This window comes from Lycorma delicatula, chromosome 4, assembly GCF_047948215.1.
Source record: "Lycorma delicatula isolate Av1 chromosome 4, ASM4794821v1, whole genome shotgun sequence".
Lineage (NCBI taxonomy): Eukaryota > Metazoa > Arthropoda > Insecta > Hemiptera > Fulgoridae > Lycorma > Lycorma delicatula.
This window is the reverse complement of record NC_134458.1, coordinates 98,055,419-98,076,612: the sequence shown is the minus strand read 5'-3', so window position 1 is coordinate 98,076,612 and position 21,194 is coordinate 98,055,419. Positions and strand designations below refer to the sequence as shown.

At 27.7% G+C, this 21,194-nt stretch overlaps 1 protein-coding gene across 1 annotated transcript in view; it reads right to left on the bottom strand.

Annotated features, from left to right (window-relative positions):
• Positions 1 to 21,194, bottom strand: part of LOC142322678 (cuticlin-5) — a 50,302-nt gene that overhangs the window by 15,308 nt on the left and 13,800 nt on the right. The window contains exons 3-4 of the mRNA XM_075361757.1: positions 7,163 to 7,316; positions 1,079 to 1,296 (exon numbers count right to left, since the gene is read on the bottom strand). Of these exons, the coding sequence (XP_075217872.1) occupies positions 1,079 to 1,296; positions 7,163 to 7,316 (372 nt within the window). The remainder of the gene's footprint in view (positions 1 to 1,078; positions 1,297 to 7,162; positions 7,317 to 21,194) is intronic.

Here is a 21,194-nt window from a genome sequence, read left to right as displayed (position 1 = left end):
TCTGATTTATTTAAAAGCATTATTTTAGATGTTTAGTTATGTCATGTTTTTTTATGAACTTTACAAAAAGATAATAAACACATTTGTATATTTTTAATTAGTTAAACCTTACAGAAAAATCAAATGTGCAACTGTGCATTTGATACTGTGTAACATTGGACCTCCAGTAAATATTTTTTATCTTTTTTATTTAAATATAAAGCAGTAAGAAAAACGTTTAATATGATATAATTACCTCAACTGTGGTATTTCAGCACTGTGTATAAGTCATTTGAACTAGTCTATACTAATGAATTATAATTTCAACTAGTTCACTGAAACGTTTTCTTATCTTTTTTGTTTCTTTTGCTCGGTTACAGGAGAACTTTTCATTTAGACTACAATTTTATACAAAGTTTTTTTACTTCCTCATTAATAAAAAAAATGGCAGATTGAGAACTTGTTCACTAAGTACCTTAGAAATGGTAAATAAATTATTTTAAAACTGTGCTATCCCACAATTCCTGATCCTAGAGGGCCTAGAATTATCTGATACATGTAATAAGTATACTTTTATGTCACCAAAAAGAGAAATTGAGAAATTTTTAATACATCCTCAAGAAATTTTTTATCGCACCTATTGCAGGATTTCGCAGATGACAAACTTGAAAAATGGACAAAAAAGTCAGTTTTATATTTTTTTTTATTAACAGCTTCATAGGTGTCATATAATGGTTATGAAGTATATTGTGCATGAATAAATTTAAAAAAAGAAGCTTTACATCAAACATTTTCTGAATTTATACTGAACATGAACACACATCTAATAGCCTTATCTTTCTTAATTTTTTTCTTTTATTGCATGAAGTGTATTGATGTTTCACGAATAAAATCTGATAACCAATAAATATATTCCAAAATTTTAAATGTAAAAGTTGAGATAGTTATATTTCCAACCAGAGAGACCAAATTGTTCACAGTTCATCAGCAGGTTTTGAATTCATTGAAGTTAATGTAAATTCAGTTTTTTTACATGATTCAATCAAATTAAATAAATTAAAACTTACTAAATAATTAAAACTTATTTATGGTAACTTACAGCTGGATTTTTTCTGGCATCTTCTTGTCTTGAGTTCTTTCCAAGTGTTCCACATCTATTAAGCTGTATATAGAACTCATAATAATCTCGACCGGTTCCATTTATGTAAACACAATCAGGATCATAAGAGTACCCAGATGAATATAGAAGTCCACCGAAAGAACCATTAAATCCAATTCGTATTTTCATATAATCATCCTGACACTCTGCTTCAATATCTGTGGTAAAATATGATATTTTGAAATTAATTATTAATAACAAAAAATACATTTTAAAATTAATTTAAATTTAAATGACTTATCTTTTGATTTTTTTAAAGGGTTCTTTAACATTGTCTTACAATTTTATAATCCCCAGTCCAACAAACAACAAAACATAATCAATTAGGAAACAGAGTTTGTGTTGCCATTTTTCTTCAGTACATCTGGGTATTTTGTACCATATTCCAATAAGTTGAGTCTGTAACTTTCCTTATAGATTTTTATTTTTAATAGGTAAAATCTAAAAAAAATGAATTAACTGAATAAATATAAAACAAGATTTCAAATATATTTTACTTAGCATCTCAGATATGTTTCAAATAGAAACTACTATTAAAACACCATCACCTACAGTAAATAAAGTACTAGTACATATAGAAAAATTATTCTCTCCAGAAAAAAAGTGAACCATTACATTTTATTTCTCAATTTTTAATTTTTTAATTTTATCTTGTTAAAAATTTGTAATAGAGCATTTCGGTTACATTTTACATTCATAAAGAGAAAACAAGGTTCTTTTTATTTCTAAAACATTTCTGTGTTTACATGAGCTAATTAAATGCAGCTTACAAAAAAAAAATCAGTACATCTTAGATACACACATTATATAGAACTTTCAACTAATTTACAAATAACCTTAACATCACTAATAAATCACTGGAATCTAACTTTTTTCTGAATTCCATTAATCTTTCAGATTATTAAGGGCTTTTTTATAATTTTTTTTCCCAAAAATTTTGCTCATCTCTGTTAGTGACTCTCCAGTATAGATCAAGCTGAACCAATTTTTTTATTTTTAATTTCAGTCGAATACCACCACATTTCATCAGGAATGAATACACCTCATATCTGTGAATGGGTGAAGATTTTCTTTAAATAAATAAATATTTTACTCTGATCTGTTCATAATAATACATTATATAGATTCATCAATAATTTATTTAATTAGTAGATAAGATACTATTAAATTAAAAAAATAAACTACCTCAGTATTTACCTGGAGGACAAGGAAAATGATCAGTGCAACATCATAAAATATATAATTAATTACAAAATAGAAAGCAGAAGTGGTTAAGTTCATATCGATAAATAGTGAAATATTAGTAAATTAAATTATTTGAAGATGTTAAAATTATTTGAGCACATATTTATGTACACCCTAAATGGGATATAGAACATTATTTTTCGTGATTTTTTAATATTATTTAAAATCTTAAATATTTAAAATTTTATTTAAAATATGTTACTGGGAAAATATTTTAGATGGGTCGATAGTTTATTAAAATGAAAATAAATAGTTGTTTTGGTTAAAAATGATTAGAATTTTTCATTTTTATTCTATAAAAATTATTTATTTATTCTTATACCCTATTTCCTCCGTATCTAGCGATGATAATTATTCAACAATCGAACGGCTATTCAGTTTTTTAGATAAATATTTTTGTAAACGGTTTTTGAGTGTTTTCTTATTTTGTAATATATTTTCGTTCAATTATATCGCTTTTAAATTCTTTTATTAGATTAATTTCACATCCAAAAAAATTATTAAAAAAAACAGTTTTTTTGTTAAAATGGTACCCTGAAATTATAGACTAATTCTACTTATAAAATCTGAGATATAGAGAATGTTTTTTTTTTGAGTTAATTCAATCGCAGGTTGTTCACAAATAAATAATATTACGGTTTGTAAAACGGAAAGTCTATTACAAGTTTGATTATAAAATACTTTTTTTTTTTATTTAAACGAAATTTTGTAATAAAGTATGTCTGGTTACGTATAATTTGAATAACAAAGAATTACTATTCAAGGATATGGAATAAAGGAAATATATTTTTGTTCTAGGTTTACAGATAAAATACAGTCTGTATGCAGCAATGAAACGATATATTCTTTTAGGGCCACGTGAAAGTGTTTACAACAGAGATAGGAGCGGCTGATAGCTACACGAGACTGATTCTTAGGATGTGCATGTCATATAACAAGATATTATTACAGATAATCAAATATTACAAAGATATTTTGCCTTTAAAACAAAAAAAATTATATTATTTCTCGATCGTTATTGTTTTGTTTATGTATAATTTTTATTAAACAATATCTCTTTTCTTAGTAGTACGGGTAAATAAAAACATCTAATAGCATTCTACCGACTCATGTTTTGTTTTATCATTGATTAAAAATGTAGACAACGAGAAAGTCTTGTGATCTCGATAAAGTTCGATTTTTCAATTTTTACGGATTTACAAATTTTAAGATTACCTAAGGCCAAAAAAATTAGTTTTAATATTTAAAAAAATATTTTGAATTGTGTTTCGGGAAGAAATAATTTTTTTATTTTTATTTTAATAAGAAATTAATGAAGCGAAAATATTTTTCATTTACATAATGTAATTACAAGCAGTCTAAAAAGTAAAAGAGTCATCCAAAGCAGATTTGAATGAGCCAGGAGTTATTTTAATGCGAAAAATAAATCTGCCGGAATGAAATATAAATGTAGGATTAGGAACAAATACTTTAAGATATTTTTGTGGAGTGGTCCTACGTTAAGAGGATGATGTGATTATCATATGCGCGGTCACCAGGAGAATTAGAAAAATAGAATTTACTGAAGAATTTTTAAGATTACGCGTAGACGAAATAAAAATGTTTTAAGACAAATTAGAAACGAGAGAAGTCTACGGCAAAATCTATTCAAAAGGACAAGGTTTATAGGCTGTTTTTTAAGGCACCCTGGATAATTGAATTTAATTCTAGAAGGAAATATTTGAGAGTAAAAATAGTAAAGAAAGAGTAAGACAAAGACTTACTTAGATATATATTATTATAAGGTACATAAGACCCTGGCGACCAGATCTTAGCGATTGCAAACTTCTTTTTTCACGGTTGTCTGTTTACGATATCGTTTGAACATCTCAGCTCATAAATTGTAATTATTATCCTATATACCGGAATTATAGGCCGCAGTTTAAAATAACGTCGCAGCGAATAAAATGAAAACGTGAAAAAACAAACCTGTTAAAAGGTCGTTCGTATATGTTAATTGACAATCATTTTTCCAGTCGAAGGGTTTATTTAAAAAAAACACACGCTACATATTTTGCTTTTACAATAGAAGAAATTGATAAAAGTTTTGTCTCAGCCGAGTACCGACCTGTGTTTTTTCTTTCATGGTCGTGCCGACTACCCAAATTAATTACCTGCACGTACGGATCGCCAGAATGTTCGTGTGTATGTTTGTATCGATTTTCGCTTAAAATTTAACAACTGCTGGGCAGATCTTAATGATTCTTTTGAATAAAATTAAATCAAAAGAACTTTTATCTTAATGGCTTTGTTTTTTTTTTTACCCGTTATTTAGATTTGGGCATTTTTTACTCTTCGTTTACGCATGGATGTAAAGAAATTTGAATGATGAATTTATTTTAAACGAACACAACAATTTTAACGATGGAAACTATAGCGACATTTATTACTTCTTCTCTTGAAATATTTTTTTTTTTAGTGATTCGTTCCCTATGATTCATTTAGTGATTCTTCAGTATTTTTCATGCTGATTTCAAATATGAAATCAGCATTCTTCTATCAGGCTTAGTTTTTTTGTAACTACCACACTTATTTACAGGTAGTATCATGCATGAACTCCATAAGCATAGCATTTTGTGAACCTATTTTATTATATTATTTATCAGCTAAATAGCTTTTGTTTATTTTTTACAGTCCCTTAGTTGTCACATTGATTTGTTAGACATTAGTCATCATGTTGATTATTTACAGACCAATGAATAAGAATGTGACTCTTCTTCCTATTTTCATCTTATTATAAACACATCATCCACTCATTAGTTATTTCTGCCGTTATTATATTTGCTTATAAACTGTCGTGCAGTCTAGAGAAAATTTTAATTCTCATTCAAGTGCGAGTTCTCGTGTGTGTAAAATTCGGTTTTGTAGCTGGCTTTCATATTTGCGGGTATATGTTGTTCAGTAAAGTAAGTTATGTTTATTAAATTCTGCCATGCAGCCATTGCCATATAGCCAAGAGCTTCCAATTCCAGTACCACTAAAAACATGGAACTTAGATGAAGATGAAAACGCCGTCGAATCTTGTGCTGACTTATCAGGCGATGAAGAAAGAGATCCAAACGTTTTAGAAAGTTGATATACTGAACCACATTTAATTAATTATTGGTTCGTGATCAAATTTATCAAAGAATCAAGCAGAAATACTAGCAAGAATTTGAATATTTCTTCTTTCAGTACGAAAACTTAGTATACTGTAATGATGTGGATTTTTAGTGGACGCTTTGGGACATATGCACCATCCTGGCGAATGATGACTTTTTATTGACCTGTCAAAGCTTAGTTTGAAAGCTGTTCTACTTCAGATTAGAAATAAATGCCCATCAATACCATTAGCATACGCTGTTTACACGAAGAAGTCTTATGAAAATATGAAATAAGTATTCAGTATGAGAAATATTCATGGCATATTTGTGGAGATCTGAAAGTAATAGCGCTTTTACTTGGATGCATTGTTCTGTTACATTTTATTAATAAAACCAGAACCAGTTTATTAAGTAAAACCAGAAAAAGTTTATCTTCTGCCACTACACATAAGCTAGGTTTATTCAAAAAAATTTGTTAAAGCAATGGATCGTAATGGTGCAAGGTTTCCAGTTTCTACAAAACAAATTCCCTAATATAAAGATACTAAAATAAAGGAAGATATATTTGTTGGACTACAAATAAGAAAAACTAATGAGTTATCCGGCATTTGAAGAATGTTTGAATGACTTGAAGGTTGCTGCGATGGAATTATTTCAAAATATGGTTAACAACTTCCTTGCAAACGATCAGGCTTGTAAGTACAGAGAACTTGTGTATGAACTCCTTCAAAACAATAAAGCACTTGGGTGTAACATATTACTCAAAGTCCATTCCTTACGTTCACATTTGGATTTTTTCCTTAACAATCTCAGCACTGTCAGTGATGAACATGGAAAATGCTTTCACCAGGAGATATCTACAATGAAAACACGATACCAGATAAAATGGAACCCAAAAATGTTAGCTGATTATTGTTGGAATCTAAAGATGATTCTACCTTCAGCAGGAAATCTAAAAGAAATAGATTTTAGGTTAATACAAAATGCATGAAACATATTGTCATATTACGTTCACCTTCATTTTTTTGTTTCAAAATAAATTTAAATTGCAAAACTCTGAGCCGGATAGAAAAAAAATCTAATAACATATATGAAATAAGCATAAAAAGTACTATAAAAATCAGTCATTCGCTCTCATTTAACAAAAAAAAAAAAATTAAATTTTGTTGACCAGTGTAATTATATAAAGTGGTTAAAATGCAAAACAAATAGAATTGCTTACGACCTTCACAAAACGTTTATGAAATTTCAATCATAGATTACTTACCTCGTCTATGTGAACGATTTTTTCTGGTGGTTTACACGTTGTCGATGAATTTTATTAATCGACATTAGGAAATAAGAATTAAACTAAAAAGAAGCAGAAACATTTTTTTTAATGAAATGTTCTTTTTTAAAATTTTGATTAAGTATCCTTTCCGAATAATAAATAAACTTCTTACCCGGAGGAATACCGGATAGTTCGGCTTGTCTTATATAAAATAAAATAGCCTACTGATTTTCATTAGTGAAAACAAGATTGTATTCTGGGACTATATTTATCAGCAAAAATGTTAGTGAAAATTAAATTACCAGATTTTTATATAATATTATGTTTATTCGTAACGTAGTCACATTATTTTCGCTTTTATTTCTATTTTATTTTTAATTTACTTACGTTGAACTCTGGTTTTATTATTTCCATGTCGTCTAGCGTCCCATCCTTCAACGGTCTGCAATCTCCAATCTAGCAGCTGAGGTTCGGTGTGGGATATAGGACGTGACCGTAATTGTGTTGAAACAGGTACGTAACCGTCCCCAACAAATACAACCTGTGCAGTATAAAATAAATCCAGTATTTAATATATTTATTCAAAACTTAATATAGTTAACAATTTTTATTATATAAGATGTAGTATGAATTATGTAAAAATAATTCATTTATGTATTGTTATTTTACAATAACAATGGCAGTGGCTGTGTCGGTTGAGCCGCCGCGTCATACACAGTCGCATTTTAAAGCTGATTTTACTCGATAACCAAAAGAGATATCGAAAAGGACAAAAACCTTTTTTGTAGAAAATTTAATTTCAAATACTGCAAGTGATCTCCGAATTCGGTTTGACCTACCATAATAAAGTTGAATATCGGCAAGGAACTTAATCCAGTTGTTATCGCACGGAATTAAAACGGGCACTAATCTTGAAAAGGTGAAACATCTTCGTAACGGCAATAGTCCTATATTATTTTCAGGTATAAAAGGCATGTTCATTCAGCGAGTAGTTTTTACGTGAAAGAGTAACAGATTCACAGACACCACTAGATATATATATATATATATATATCAGATCAGATATATTTATTTTATGTTTCTTAACATCTTACAGTTCGCTCTAAAATTATATTAACCAAAACTAGTTTATGTATGTTCCTAGTTAGTATTATTACAGTTTCTTCGATGTATTAAATTATCTCTTTTGTGAGTTTAAACGTTTTACTTATCTATATGACGAAAATTAAATATATAAACTAATATTAGATAAATAATATATTGCTGAAATACATAAGATTGTTATGTTATACGAGTAGTAAGTCAAATACGTAACTACAACGCATGACTTCTAGTCTATGCATACATATATATAGGCGCTAACATATATTCAAACCTCTTCTCGTCCAATGTATCCAAATGTAAAAACCTAAAACTAGTTTCGTTCTTTCTTTACCAATAAGTAAATTTGGTAAATTTATTTATTAGCTTAATAATCCGTTTCATAAATGAGGTAAAGAATGGTGGGTGGTCTTATTTTATCATTTAATCGTATTATTGAAATTTATTTTAAAATCTGCAGAAAAAGTAACGAGAAAAACTTCTTGCCTGTTCAACACGTAAAAAACTTACGCCTTCAACTACCTATTCTTTTTTAACTGTACTCGTCCAATTAAGGCGTTTTTAAAGTGCGTCTTACTGTTATCGATAATTTTTTATAGAATAACTTCGGTCAAGAACGGTTATATATAAAAATAAATAAATAATCTGATATATGTATTTTGATAAATTAAATAAGAAATGTTTTAGCAATTAAAAATAAACATTATTTCGACGGGGAAGAAATGGTGTTTTAACATATTCTTATACAGTAACGATCCAATCGTAACTTAGATTACACAACTGCTGCCGTTAGTTTGCTGTTCATAAAACAACTCACCGGCTAATCATTTATGCGATTACTACAGTGTTCCGAAGTTTCCTTACGTAGGAAAAAAAACATTTTTTTAATGAAGTCATGGTGTGTCAGGAAAATGGCGTTGATTATACATTCCTTGAGATGATTTATGTTTTACATCTTTTTCTGATATACCATGATCTTCATAAAAAAAAAAAATGTTTATTTTTCCTATGTATGAAAAGTTATGGGGTTACGTGTTCTTCAGCAATAGAGGACACGCATCGAAATGTGTTTTCGAAACATTGGTAGTTATTTAGAGCATATTATGTAAATAAAAATGGTTTTCATAAAAAACTGTTTATTTTTCTATGTATGGAAACTTATCGGACATCTTGTATTCTACAGTGTTGAGAAATATGTTTCGCATTTTTCTTCAGAAATTATAACTTCTTCTTATTATTATTGTAATGAGTTTGTTGATTTAAATATACCATTTTTTTTTTTTTAATTTTACAAAATAAATATAATAGAGCATGGTTTAGGTTTTTTTTTTAATGTTTCGCAATTTAAAGTAAGGTTATGCTTAAATGTACTAAAAATGATACTTTTTAAAAATCTTTCATAGTTTTTTTATATATTCTTGTGCTGCTTCCAGAAGTATTTCATTTTACAAATAAGTTTCATGCTATCATAAATTCATTGAATGAAGTGAACTACACAATAAAGTAGAAACTGGTTTATATTAAACAACAAAAATTAATTTTTTCTACAAAATAAGTTATAGAAGGTTATTTTTCAAAATAAAAAAAATAGTATAATTAATGTAATTCTTTTTAAATATTTATTATAACAAAAGTCCTAACGTTGCTTATTTTCTTTCTGATGAATAAATTATTCAGATAAACAATGTTTTGAAATGGAAATCCATTAGGATTTTTTAGCTATGTTTACGGAATGGATATCACCTTCGGTAATATATATCATTCATATGACCTTGTAAAATCTTCCCGCAAATAAAAAAGATAACAATTATTGCGGTACAATTTTTTTTCTTTACCAAACTGAACAATCTTGTTAATAAGCCACGAAGAGAATTATGGACTGGCACATAATATACTGTTGATTTCGTTTTGAAACATAAGTAATTTAAAAATTAGAATTTTCTTCTACTTCCTAGATTTTAGATTTAATACTTTTGGGTCGCACGGTAAACTATGGAAATAAGGCCTCAACTGTAATACGATATTATTTTTATTATCAATGTATGAATATCAATATGTACACATGAGTGCATGTGTACATATTGGTGTTTATAAAGGTGAAAGTTTATTTGTCTGTCTGTTTGTTCTCGAAGCACGCGAGAACCAACCGACCGATTGCTTTCAAATTTTCAGAATACATTTGTGTTATCCCAGGAAAGATTTTAAGCGGTAAACCGAAACCCTGGCCTCCTTGGAGATGAAAATGTCAATTAAAGAAATTCATTAAAGGAGAAAAAATTAACAATCAATAATTAAAAACTAATTTCTGTCCCCGTGGCAACAGAAAGAAGTTGTAAAGTTTTCCTCGTCAAAGTTCTTTGCAATTCAGTTACTATGTCCTTTATAATTTAGTTCTTTTTCAGGTTTCTGTAAAGCCTGAATACTATAATTATTACTTATAAGTATTGTTCTCACAACCATGAGGGTAACGAACACTCCGGGGTTACTAGAGGTACTAGACAGTCGGAAATGGCAAGCGAAGCGAGCTTTGCAGCCCTGGGAAGCCCTTGGGTTGTCCCCGGGGCTCACCTGCGCCATCCTGGGGCACGGGAATCTAGGGGCCGGAGTTCCCTGGCTAGACGGTTGGACCAGCAAAGCGACTCCCCACCGGCTAGTGTATTATATACACATATTTTATGTATTTCATTACATGTGTTATATTTTTTATTTTAAATTTTGTTATGCAATACCTATATTACCTATTGGTGATGCTTGATTGCAGTTATCTATATTTGAAGATGTTTATGAACATTTTCTGTCGGCAAGTTTATGTTAATAACCATTTATCACTAGCTAATATTTCGTATTTTTTATTTTGTTTTGATTTAATTTTTTATTTTTACTAATCCCGTTGTAACTGATGATGATAATAATTGTTTGAAATTTAAATGCGCATCTGATTTATATCTTTACTCGTTGATGTATAATAGAGATGGAATATATTTACAATCGCAATTATTTAATAAGCTTATTACAGTAATTTCGTCCTTTTAAAAGAATATGTTAATTTTTTTTTATAAATTATTTTTTTCGAGGAGGGTATTAATTGTATTAATTTTTTTAATTTTTTTTTTTAATTTTGTAATAATTCTAAAACTTCGTTGGTATTTAAATACATATTAGTTATAAACAATATAATAAAAGTTAACTGTTCACAAGGTACTTATCATTTTCAAGTAAAATGTTTAATAAATTAAATTATTCGTACAGAAAAAACGTCGCTGAGTTTAGCAATAATAGGCTGTAATAGATTGATTTCTTTTGCTTCAGAATTCCCTAAATTTCTGGCAATGCAAGTTCAGGGTCAAAGAGCCAGGAGCCGTTATTTGTCGCCACGGTCCGTCGACGGGACACCGATCATCAAATTGCTACAGCCATTTGAACCTCTTCTTAGCTACCTGGCCTGGTTATTGAAATTATCTGGCCCGTTATAGGAATTGCGTGGGTGTGCGTAAAACTGTCAAACACTGAAGAATTCCTTCCCGTTTATAATTTTTGTTGTAAAAAGACATAAAACAAAAAAAATTATATATTTTTTATATAAAAGATTTTCATTTTATCTCCTATTAATCCTGAGTAAACTAAAATAAATATTTAATATTTCTTAAGATGTTTTAGGTTGTTTTGCGATTCATGCTTAAATTGCTTGATTTTTTTTAATACTGATTTTGAACTATATCAATTAGTAAAATAAAAATTACTTATAGGTTATTGTTTTTCTAAAATAATATTTTATATATATACACATCAGGAGACTCAACTTTCTCGCCAAATAAACTTGATTTCAACGTATTTTTAATATATTTATTTTCGTAGACTATACTGAAAAAAAAATAAAAATACTTTAACGTAATTTATTAGTAACAGGGAATACAAGAGATACTTCGTATTATTACTTTTTAACGTTTCACTCCTCTCTTTTATTAAAAATAAATTGTTTAACCTTGTTAAAGGAAAATAGAAAATTATTTAAGTATTAATTACCTCGTGAAGTGCTATTTTTTTTACCTATTAAAAATCACGATATATTTATTCTTCATTTGTACTTTTCAAAAATTTTGCTTTAATAAAAACGCAAATAAAATAAACACGTATGTGAAAATCACGTCAATCAAGGGACTACTGTAATAGATTTAAGTACATACCGGGTGTTTATAAGTATCAAAGTGAATTTTAGACGCACTTTGCCGAAACTACGTAATTGTTCGCCAGCAAAAAGTAATAACTCATTTGTTTTTATTTTATTATATTATTATTATTTTTTGAATATTCTTTTGATATAAATTCCAGCGGGTGTCCATAAATAGTCGTAATGTTAAGATGTTGATGCCATATAGGCACACAGGCACATAACTGTATGGCAGACACAATAGCTACACCTGCATCACGACACAGGCACATTCCTTCACACAGACTAATTCTGAATACATGAACTCGGAGCACGAATTAATTTATACTAATTACCAGTCACTTCTACAACTCACTCTCTATTTATAGCGGAGGCCCGTTATAAAATTATTTTCCTTGCGATTCTCAAAACCATACCACTCTTTAATTTGTTATTTTCATACCCGGTACATCGGAAGGGGGGATACGAATTGTTTCTAACCGGCTAAAGGACAATCGTATCGCACCAAGAGGAAGGTCATGTTAAAGCCTATATAATTTATGGTTATAAAAAAAAAATACTGTACACTATAATTTTATTGTAAATATTAAATAGGCTTCGGTCGCCAGGTACTACTCGTACTTTAGGATACAGTAAAAAGTAACACGACTTTTTTTTATCGATGGGAAATATATTGCTAGATTCCGTTCAAGTAATGCATCACATCTTATTTTTCTTGAGACGAGAGATATTTCTAACTGGTTTTCTTGCACGTGTCTGGCACGCACGGGTTGTCAGTACAGTCACTGAACAGTTTAATTAACTTATTAACGAGGGGTCTCTCTTTTTTTTCTTTTTTTGAAATGGTTATAAATTTATTAAACAATCCGTAAGAATTGTGGAAAGAATTCATTCAATTAGTGTATTTGATAAAACGGAAAATTGCGTCGAATTCATAAACTATAAATTTATCCATTAGTGTCTGTTACGAGAAATAAAAAGATGTTAATAGCTAAATGAAAAACTTAATTTTTGTACTGTATTAAAGCTTGATATTTTCTGTGTAATTTTTGGGAGTTGGGTTTTATTTACGACTAAGACCTTTAGGGATAACAGAAAATTACGTATAAATGTACCTTGTTGTTTGGATTTTTTCCACTCAATTTAGTTTCAATGTACCATAACCTAGATAAAATATTATATGAAAAATAAATGATTAAGTACAACGTTTTATTAATCATTTAAGCATCTTTTTTTCTGAAGATCAGCTTCATTATGACTGGCCTAAAAATAAAATTTTCTGTTGCGCCTTTGACTAGAATACAGTAAATTTATTTTCACTAAGCCATATGTTTTAAGAAAGTTATTTATGTTTTAAGTACGGTACGTACTTATTTTTCACATATCAATTTACAACTTGATAGTAAAAATGGTTAGGAATGTAAGAGGAATTTCTATTAAAAATACTCGCAATTTCTGCGGTGTGTTTTAAAAATACAGTCACTTCATGTAAGCCTAGAAACCTCGTACTTGTTCAGATAACTGACTTTCTTTTGAAGCAATGAAGCGCGTATAAATAAATCATATAATAATGAATTATATTATAGTCACATATTTGTTACTTAAAAAAACAACAAAAACATTATAACGTAGAATGGATCCTTCGAAAGCTTATGTTAACTTATCTTATCTGAGATAAATTTTTATCTTTTCCTATCCTAAAATAAAAGTCGCTTATTAGATCTTGGTTACAGCCTAACTTGGACGTTCACCGGTTTAGACTGTTAATAAACTAATTTTTCGCTTTCAACTAAGATTATTAAAAGATACGTCGTAGTTTTTAGACAACAGTTATTTTTATTTTATAAACGCTGGTAGAAGCACTTTTTTAATCACAAAAAAAATTCTTCATTTGTCGAAATGTAGTAAAGATGAAATTTAATAAAAGGTGTAAATAAAGCGTTTATTGATTTTATTTTTTCAAAGGTATATTTTGTTTTAAAAAATAGTCATTACCGGTTTAAAAAGGGTTACACCCATTATTTTTACTCATTTATTAATAGTGGTACCGTTAAAATGAAGCAAAGAAACTAGATTTAAATTTTAATTTTAATGAGCTTTATTAAGATTACTTGTTTTCAATATATATAGTGATCGATAAGTTGGTTGGATAATCGAAAATTCTTACCATTTATAATTTGTTAATACGAATTATCGATACCCAACTGTATTTGCTATTATTACTAAAAAAAAAAGAAAACTAAATATTCAGTTTTATGTAAGCCAAAGTTTCGGGAAATTTATCTATGTAAGATTTTTTTATAAAATTTATGTTTAATCACTTTCAGACTGGTTATAAAGAAGGTTTTGTCGTAAAATTAATAGATTTTATTTAAATAATTTATTAACACAATAATATTATTCACAATTAACATTTTTCTTTTCAAATCAGGATTTATAAGTTTTTATTATCATCATTTTTTATTTTCGGTATTGTTCAACTATTTTGGAAATAATTCAGTTATAATGACATTATCCGAAAGCTACATTTTTGTGGTGAAGTGATGGTTGGAATATGCAATTATTGCGCTTGTTCTGTAGAGTTTTTTTTTTAATAATATAATCAGGTACGTAACAGGTTACTATTAAATTTTTGGGTTTTTTCTTATAGTTTTATTATTATTCCATTATGAGATAATAATGGTATGATAGTTGTAATAATATTAATAATAATAATTTTATACGATCTCTGTATCGTCTTCCCTTATACTTTTTCCTTTTTGAGCTTAAAAGCGGAAAATTACTGGAAGTTTCGTCTACTTATATGGGAACAGAAATCTAGCTAATGAAAATATAGTACGACTACGTATACAATTTTCATTGGTAGTGATGTAAATAAAAATTTTGATAGATCAACTTGGTTTTATAATAATAGAAGTAATGATTTCTTTATTTATTTATTTTATAAAGTCAAGGTATGTATGAGTCAGCATTTTCATTTAAGGAAATAAATTTATTATCCATTTTTGTTGAAGTCCAGTTACATGTGCTTATTTAAAAAAATTTCCCTCGTAAAACAGATTGATGTTTTCCCGTTGTCATAGAAGATTGCAAAATTAATTGACAGTTTTATCGTAATCAAAATAGATGAAGAAAAAAAATAAATTGTAAATAACAAAATTATTTAATCCTGCTTATATCGTATTTAAAAAAAAAAAACAATCTTGAATGTATATTTTCTTTTCAAAATTGAATATTACACCATATTCGAAAAATTTTGTAGAAATTATAATTATTTAATTTATTTTTAAACTCTGTACTGATGAAAATATAAATAAAGACCATTCGAATACATTTTTGTAGAGTCCAGTAAACGGATCTCAAAGTTTTCTTATTTACAAACAAGGATTTTATTACTTTAAAAACAACAAAAAAGGCAAACTCTTTCAAAAATAAAAATAATTTTAATTCACGAATTTAATATTATGAATTACATGAAATATAATCACACGAATGTACCGTTCATTTAAAGCAATCATTCCCAGAATTTTTTTCTAGAAATTAAAAAAAGAGGAAAAAAGAAAAAATCTATCTCCTTCGTATCATGTAAAATCGTGGGTGTTTAAAAAAATAATTAAAATATGATATCTTATTAAAAAAACTGTAAAAAATCAATGATAGTGTATTTGTTTATTTTTGAGAATATTATGCTAGGTAAAAAAAAAATAAAAGATCAAGGACGTGATTTTCTGTAAGATTCAATCTTTTCTTAGTAAAAGTAATATTTCACGCCACGATAACAGCATGCTTTAAGAAAAGGACGAAACTATCGGAAACTATCTAACAGTAGAAAGAGAAGGTAAATCCCCGTTTAACTCCACAAAGAAAACTCGTGCAAATAGAAAAAAGAATACATTTTAAAAAATTTTTACAATAAAAAATGTCTTTAAATATAAAATTAAAAAAAAGTACTTTTAACCATTTTGATATAAATATTTTTAATAAAAATTCTAGTTTTAATAAAAGCTGTTTTCTAGTGATGAGGATGAGATGTAAAAAATTGATATAATCATTCGGAAAAGATGTAATATTAAAGATCCTTCTATGATATTAACTAAAATATAAAGGTATTTCTAAATAATAAAGGTATTAACTAAAATATAAAGACAAATCGAGTGTCTTTTAACATGTAAAAATGGTATCCTGTACAAATGAGATCTGGAGGATTAAATTTTTCGGTAATGATTGTTATAGAAACCCCTCCAAGTTAGCTAGAATGAACTGGTATCGTGTGTTTTTCTTAGCAATGACTTCTGCTATAATTTTGACTCTTGTTTCAAGATCCATTCTGTATTAAATATCGGTAATGCCTATACGTGCGGATGATTTTAAATTCTCATATATTTTATCTGTAGATTCTACAGAATCATCAGATTTAAAAATATGTTGCCTCAAGTGCAACGTATTTTTAAATCCTTTTTGAGAAATTTTTTGTTGAAGAGCAGATCAGAAATAATCTCCGTTGATTTTTATGATTCTAAATTCCCAAACCGATCTTAGTTACACAGAATCAGTGGTATTTTTTTACGCGCAAAAGATGTGCAGGCATAGTGTGGTACAATAAAGATGACGCTTAGTTTTGAACTGATGTATTTTTCAAAATAAAGAAAAATTATAAAAATGAGAACATCAATAAAATCTGCAACTATTTTTGCTTAAAATACAAAGTAATTTCTTATCATCCTTATTTTAATTGTTAATAGCGTAGAAAGAAAAGACACGGGTTTTTTTGAGAATGTTATATTTAAAGGGGGTCAAACAGAAATGAGGGACAAAAATATTTTTAATTTTACGGCTTCTATTTTTGTTTTGTAGTTTTTATAAAATTATATTTAAATATTAATATTTTAATAAGAGTGCAACGTATTTTTCATTAGATGATCAAATGTAATGTACAGCAAGTACAGAAAAACAATCATATTCTGTTACAATATTATCGTCAAGTAGTCCAAAATATATATATTAGGAATATTTGAACTAAAGTAAATTCTACGTTGTAAGTGTATATTCCATGTAAAGTTTTTGAAAAGCGTTTTATTAAAGCAAAGAATTTGTCGCAACAGCGGACTTTGCAGATTGCTTTCAGTACTCACCATTCCTGACTGAAATAGCACACGCTGGAAAAATTTCCAATAAATGAGTAATCGTTGGTCTAAATCCCCCAAATTTGGTGAGAAGAAAAGAAAAAATTGGACATTAAGCTAATGACTCTCTCAAAGTGTACACCTCTGGGTCCCGTGGAAACACCGACTTTCTTACAGGGGCTTTGCAAAATATTACACGATTTTCATAATTTTATTCCCATTTTCAATTCAATGTCATAGGAAGTTTGTTCAGTTACATTTTTTTTGTGATGTATAATACATTTTATTTATTTTTACCTTAACGTTCAAAAAATTATTGGCTATTTCGCAAAAAGTACTTGTTAGAATTTGACTTGGACGCCTTAGGAAAATTTGAATTCAATAGAGCGCCGAAAATAGAAAATGTTTGGGAACCGCAGCATTAGGCAATTAATAAGGGATATTTTTTGAATTTTTTTTTTGCGCATTTAACACTGGTGCAAGTTCTAGTTGAATTGAATTTTAGTCTAAAAGGGTATACTTTTATCTAGTCTTTCAGTTTTTTGAAACATACCGTAATAATGCGATGAAGTTTGATAGTTTGAATGATTAGGGATAAAGCAGGATAAACCTTTTTTCTTTATAAAGCGAGTGATTCAAACTCAGCAGCCGAGATATAAAGTTATAACGATAATTTGTTTTTAATATTGCAGTTTGTTAAATAAATGTATACTAGCAATTATTAATTTACTTTGGTAAAAGAGCTATTTTTTCAATCCGTTGGAGTAGCCTAAAACCATAAGTTGTTCAAATATTATCAACAATAATCCAGTTTATAAATAAACAATTTAATAGGTCTTATGGTTATTATCTTATTGCATTTAGTTATTTGAAAAAAAAGAAGAATAATACTTGCACTATTTGTTTTTAATTAATTATTTTTTTAAAATAGAAATGAATTAAATTTTTTTTCTAAATTTCTTTAAAATCACTATAAATTTGTCAAAAATTAAGAAATTAGTAATTACTTTTTTATAAACATATAAAAAGGCTTATCTTTGTAAAGGCTCGTACTGGAAACCACAATAGTCAATCATTACATACTATAAGCATAATTCGGTAGCAAGCCGATAACCTTTTTAAATCTAATTTTTTATTCCAAGTTTCCGCATTTTAGTTTATTTTTAAAATACCACAAATTTATTTCGCATTATTTTATTGATTCTATCCACGCTAATCCTGCGGTGAAATAATCATTACAACGCAAAATGTATCTACATGGTAAAAATCGTTCTGAATAGTTATAAAAATTATTCTATCAAATTGAAATATTGCCAGGTCTTATAATATTCTTTAAGTAAGCAATTGGTACTTACGTATTAACGCCACCGCAGCTACAGCTTTATTTAAAAACAAAGTAGTCAATCGGATTTCGGTGGAAAATGGGCCGATATAGAGTTTAACATAGATTCAAAACAGTCACTTTATTAATTTTAATAAATGATTATTTATATTTATTTTATAAATATAATTTAACCAAACTTAACCTACGCTCGCTTCGCTCGCTAACCTTGACTAATTAACCATGTTTTGATTATTTAAATAATAAATAATTGCAATAATTACTGAATTTATTAAATAAATACTCAAAAAATTACGGTGTTAATTACACCGTAATTTTTTGAAAAATTTTTTTTTAAATTTTCCACCGAAATCCGATTGACTACTTTGTTTTTAAATAAAGCTGTAGCGGCGGTGGCGTTGATACGTAAGTTCCAAACAATTATATAGAATTACATTTTTTTTTTTACATTAATTTTGCTTTTGTAAATTTTAAAACGTTTAATTTATCAAAAAGAGTTTTCAAAAAACTGCTAAAAACATAAATTGACTTTCCCTTTCTAGGCTAGTAATCGTTAAAAAAGAATATAAACATCTTTTATTTTACGCAGAAATAATTTCAAGTTGATTTTTCGTAGTTTTTTTTTTTTTTTTTTAAACGATACCATAAATCAAACAGGAGCATCATCTTTAGTAGCGCACAACGTAATTATGTTTATGCGTGTAGGTGTAGGTGAATTTCCGCGACGTGAGGAGGCTTTATAGAATGTTTATTATATTTTTTTTTTTTTACACATACGCTTATCTAGGTCAGTATAACAATGTGACAATATATTTTATTTACATTACATTAAAAATGACCGTGATTTTATTAGAATTATAAGTAAATTATATTGAAGAGAAAAATTTTAACGATTAGATTTTTTTTTTAGATAAACTATAATAAAGTAATAATATAGTGTGTTGACATTAGCGGTTATCAATAGCTGTACTATATTCTTTGGTTAGTACTATAAAAAAAAAACGCACCTCAACAATACGAATAGACATTTCAAAAAATGTCACGCTGTACAATGAAATTTAACGAGGGCTAGACAAATAATTCATCAACATTATAACGGTTGCTTTAAATTATAACGTGTGATGTTTATGAATCGGTTTATTCATCATTGTGAGCGCATTAAAATTACATTTGTTGTACTGTACAATATTTGTATTTTAAATTATTTATGCTTGTAATAAGTAACGTGTGACGTAGTATTTCAATTTTATGATTATTCAAGTAATTTTAAGTGTATAACCTTTTATTAACTGAATTTATTACCAAGACTTTTCCTCTGTTTATTCATTTCAGTATATTATTATTATTATTGTTATTTTAATAACAGTAAAAAAATCCATACGTACAGTTTTGTTAACAATAACGCCTATAAAAAAAGATAGGCAATTCAAAATTTGGTATTGTTTCCTATTTCAAAATATAAGAAAATTGTGTTTTACCCCAAGGTAAACATAGGTAAAGGTGAAAGTTATGCAGTTTTAAATGATCTTTTTAATAGAGGTCTACCATAAAATATTAAACAATGTCTTACATTGTTTTTCAAGATTGCTGCTTCAAGACAGCATTCTGGTCTCAGCGTGGAGCCGATCTAATAGTTCGATACTAAATTACTAGTGATTTAATTACATTATAAAGAAATTACTAAGAAAAGTGTGCAGTGTATTTTGTGCAGAAGTTGCGGTCAACTTTTTTTATTTACAGTTATATTTAAACACAATATACAGATTTCATGGTAAATAAATTGTTTCTTAGTTATAAAATATAGTGTATTTTATTTATTTATTATTATTATCTTTTTAAAATAAAGTAATCATTACTGAATATTTGAAATATGTCGCAGTTTATAATCTGTACTACCTAGTGTTCTTCCGGGTATGAAATTCTCAAAGAAAACTCCAGATATATTTCGTACCAAAATTATCTGAATTTTTATTTAATTTAATTCTTGTCCTCAAGGAATTTTTTACCAAAATTAATCAACAGCGCGGAGATTACAGACATCTGTTATCACCACAAGATGGTAGATAGAACCTCTCCATATTGATTTCAAAACGTTTCTGAGAATTTGTTTACAATTCCATTTAATTTAATTTTGTCTACTTAAAATGATTTGTTAAAATGCATCCTAAACAGGTAAACAACAAAGAGCAGTTATTCTTATAGGAGGATGGAATCCCCCCTCCATATTGTTCGTTAGAAATTTAAAAAATATTCCAAGGAAATTTATCTTAAAGATTAATTTTTCTGTTAATTTAAAAAACGTTATTTCTGCATTTAAAATATAAAAAAAAAATCACCATGTGAAAAGGCTTATTATTATATTTTATTAATTAATTTTTTTTTTTTTTTGTACTAAGTGCATTCTGACTAAGTAAATGCCAAAAATATGTTTTTCATCAATTGGGGGCGGCTCTCTGGTAAATATTAAAAAAAAATTGTAATGTTAAGAAGGGTAATCGTCTGAATTATTATATCTATTTATAAAACATTCATTCTACTATCTCCGTTAAAAGAAGCTGTACGGTTCATGTATGATCCCGTACAATTAGAAGTCGATAATACGGACACAAATTAAAATAAATTATTCCGATGGAGAAAACGCTCCGTCTATTTGTTTCAATTTTGTATGAAGGCAAAGATAATATG